The 2,468-nt window shown below is 64.1% G+C and overlaps 1 protein-coding gene across 1 annotated transcript in view; it reads left to right on the top strand.

Moving 5' to 3' along the window:
• The first annotated feature begins 2,212 nt into the window (after positions 1–2,212).
• LOC104393353 (putative gonadotropin-releasing hormone II receptor) overlaps positions 2,213–2,468 on the top strand; it is a 1,983-nt gene continuing 1,727 nt past the window's right edge. Inside the window, exon 1 of the mRNA XM_010002833.1 lies at positions 2,213–2,221. Coding sequence (XP_010001135.1) covers positions 2,213–2,221 — 9 coding nt within the window. The remainder of the gene's footprint in view (positions 2,222–2,468) is intronic.

Genomic DNA, 2,468 nt, shown 5'->3' on the forward strand with positions numbered 1-2,468 from the left:
GCCAGAGTGCAGGGATGCAGGGTCAGTCTCTCAGGTAGGTGTTTTGGGGGGTGAGCCCCCAGCACGTGGCTGGCACAGGGCGGAGCTCAGCCCCTGGTCTGCTCAGAGCTCCCTAGGCCTCGGCTTGGGGTGGTTTGGGGACTGGGTTTGGGGCACCAACATCCCTGGAGGGGTGGGAATAGAGTGGTGCCGCCCTTCTCTCTGCAGCGGGTGCATGTGGGTCCCTCAGTTCTGACCCTCCCTGGTGCCACCTCGTGTCTGTTGGGATCCCATCAGCTGGGACAGAGCTGGGGCCATGCTTCTGCTTGTCCCTGCCTGGGGGCCTCCTGGTGGGTGGGTCTGTCTGTCCCCATTCCTTCTCCTCCCAAGACCCCTGCCATGGACCCCTGCCCACCACCTCACCCACCTTCTGCTCCCTCAGGACCTGCTCTCTCTCTTGGAGGCTCTGCTCCCACCGCAGCCCCGGGACTGACCCAGACAAGCCCCTGCTCACCACAATGGACAGTCCAGATGCCAGCAGCTGGAGAGATGCCTTTCCTTCCCCTCAGACACTGGGAAGAAGGGGAACACCCTCCCCCCCCCTCTGCGTTCCTTGTGTGAGTTGGAGCTGAGCTGGACCTTTTGGGGCAGCTGTGACTGGACTGAAATAAACCCTTTTGCCCCCTCTGAGTGTCACCCTGTGGCTGCTGGCAGAGCAGGGGATGTGGGCAGGGGGCACAGGGTGAGGGGCAGGTTGCCCAGGCCACCATCCTGGCTCTCTGGGAGTGGCTTTGGGGCAGGGGGTGGCTGAGTGGGACAGTCCAACTCTGCAGTGGGACCAGCCATGAGTGCCTGGCATGGAGAAGCCAGGGGTTCTGACATGGATCCAGGGGCTGGGGACCTCAGCCCATGGCTGCTGAGGGGGCTGCAGAACATCTGGGAAAGACAATGAGGGGAGACGTCGGGAGAGACACCCACACCCGGGGGCCTGTCCCCCGGCTAGGAGATGTAGAGGTCACCAGCACCCTTCAGATCTGGGGCTCACTGCAAGCTGAGCATCATCTGCTCACCCCTCCCACCCTGCGCTGGTGCCAGTGAAGCCCCTCCCCTCCCAAGCACAGGGTGAAATGGGGGAATTTGGGGCTCAGCAACGAGGGAAGGACTCAGGATGGGGGACTGGGGTGCCCCCATCGGGCTGGAAATCCAGCAGGGGGAGGGGAGTGTGGGGGGGTGCATATGGGGCCCTGCTGCCCCCTGGCTGCCTGGGGGTGGGGGGGCCCATGGCTGGCTGCATCTGAAGGGACCCTTACAAGGGAACCCAGTGGGGCCTGGCAGCTGGGTGCTAATAGCCAGGGGCCTTGTCCCCCGGGGGGTTCGGAGGCAGGGGATCTGCAGGGCTAATGAGCCCCACTTAGCTGTGAAATGACTTGCTAATAATATTAATTCCCTCAGCTGGGGGGGTGTGAAGCCTTTGAGATGCAAAGCAGCCTCCCCTGCCCTCCTCCAGGCTGCAGCCCCCCACCCCGGCCGGGACTCAGGGGACTTGGGGACACGTGGGGACACTCTCTGGACACAGGGAGCCAGGCGGGGTTGGAGGGTTTGGGATGGGATTTGAGATGAGCCCCTGAGATAGTGGGAGCAGGAAGGGGGCACAGAGCCACCTGCTGGGGTGGGGGCACAACTGAGGGGCAGGGCTGCGTGTGCATGTCTGCACATGTGGGTGTGCACTGATGGGGATGGCATCTGGGTCTGTGTGCGTGTGAGCATGGTGCACACTTACGTGTGTGTGTGAGCACGGTGCACCATTCCCCGTGTGTGTGGGTGGGTGAAGGCCAAAGCTGCTCTGAGCTGCCTCAAGGACCAGCCCGACCCACCAAGGGCATTCGTCCCACCAGTGGCCCCTGACAGCGGTGGTGGCTGTTGGTGCTGGTGTGAAGGGGTGCCTGCTTCTCTCCCTCCTACCTGCCTTGCTCCCCTCTCCCTGCCACTTTCCCCTTTTCTCCTCTCCCTGCCCCTCTCGCCCCCTTTCCCAGCCCTCCCGGCTCGGGGCAGGTGCAGGAGCCCTCGGCACAGAGACCCAGCAGCATGGCAGGGCTGAGCGGTGCTGAGCAGGACACCTTGGCTGCAGGTGAGCTGGGTGGGGAGAGCGGGTGCCTGGTCCCCTGGGTACTCTGGCATTGGGCTGGGAGGGTCTCCATCCCCGTGCAGGACCAGGAGGGATGCTCAGGGGGGGATGGATGGGGTAGGTGGTGGTTTGGGGGTTAGATGAGACCATCTCCCCCCACCCTGCTGGTGCCAAAGAACCCCCGCAGCTCTATGGGGCTTGGGGGGCTCAAGGAGAGAAGTGGGACTGCAGAGAGTGGCTGAAGAGGGGAATGAAGTGAGCTGGGGTGGGGACTCTGCTGCGGGAGCAGGGCTCCAGGGGATGGGGTCTCCTACGCTGAGCGTGATCTGCCCCTCCTGAGCCCCCCACCCCAGGGCCCTCTCCA

Source organism: Chaetura pelagica, unplaced genomic scaffold, assembly GCF_000747805.2.
Source record: "Chaetura pelagica isolate M959 unplaced genomic scaffold, ChaPel_1.0 scaffold658, whole genome shotgun sequence".
In the NCBI taxonomy this organism is placed as follows: Eukaryota; Metazoa; Chordata; class Aves; order Apodiformes; family Apodidae; genus Chaetura; species Chaetura pelagica.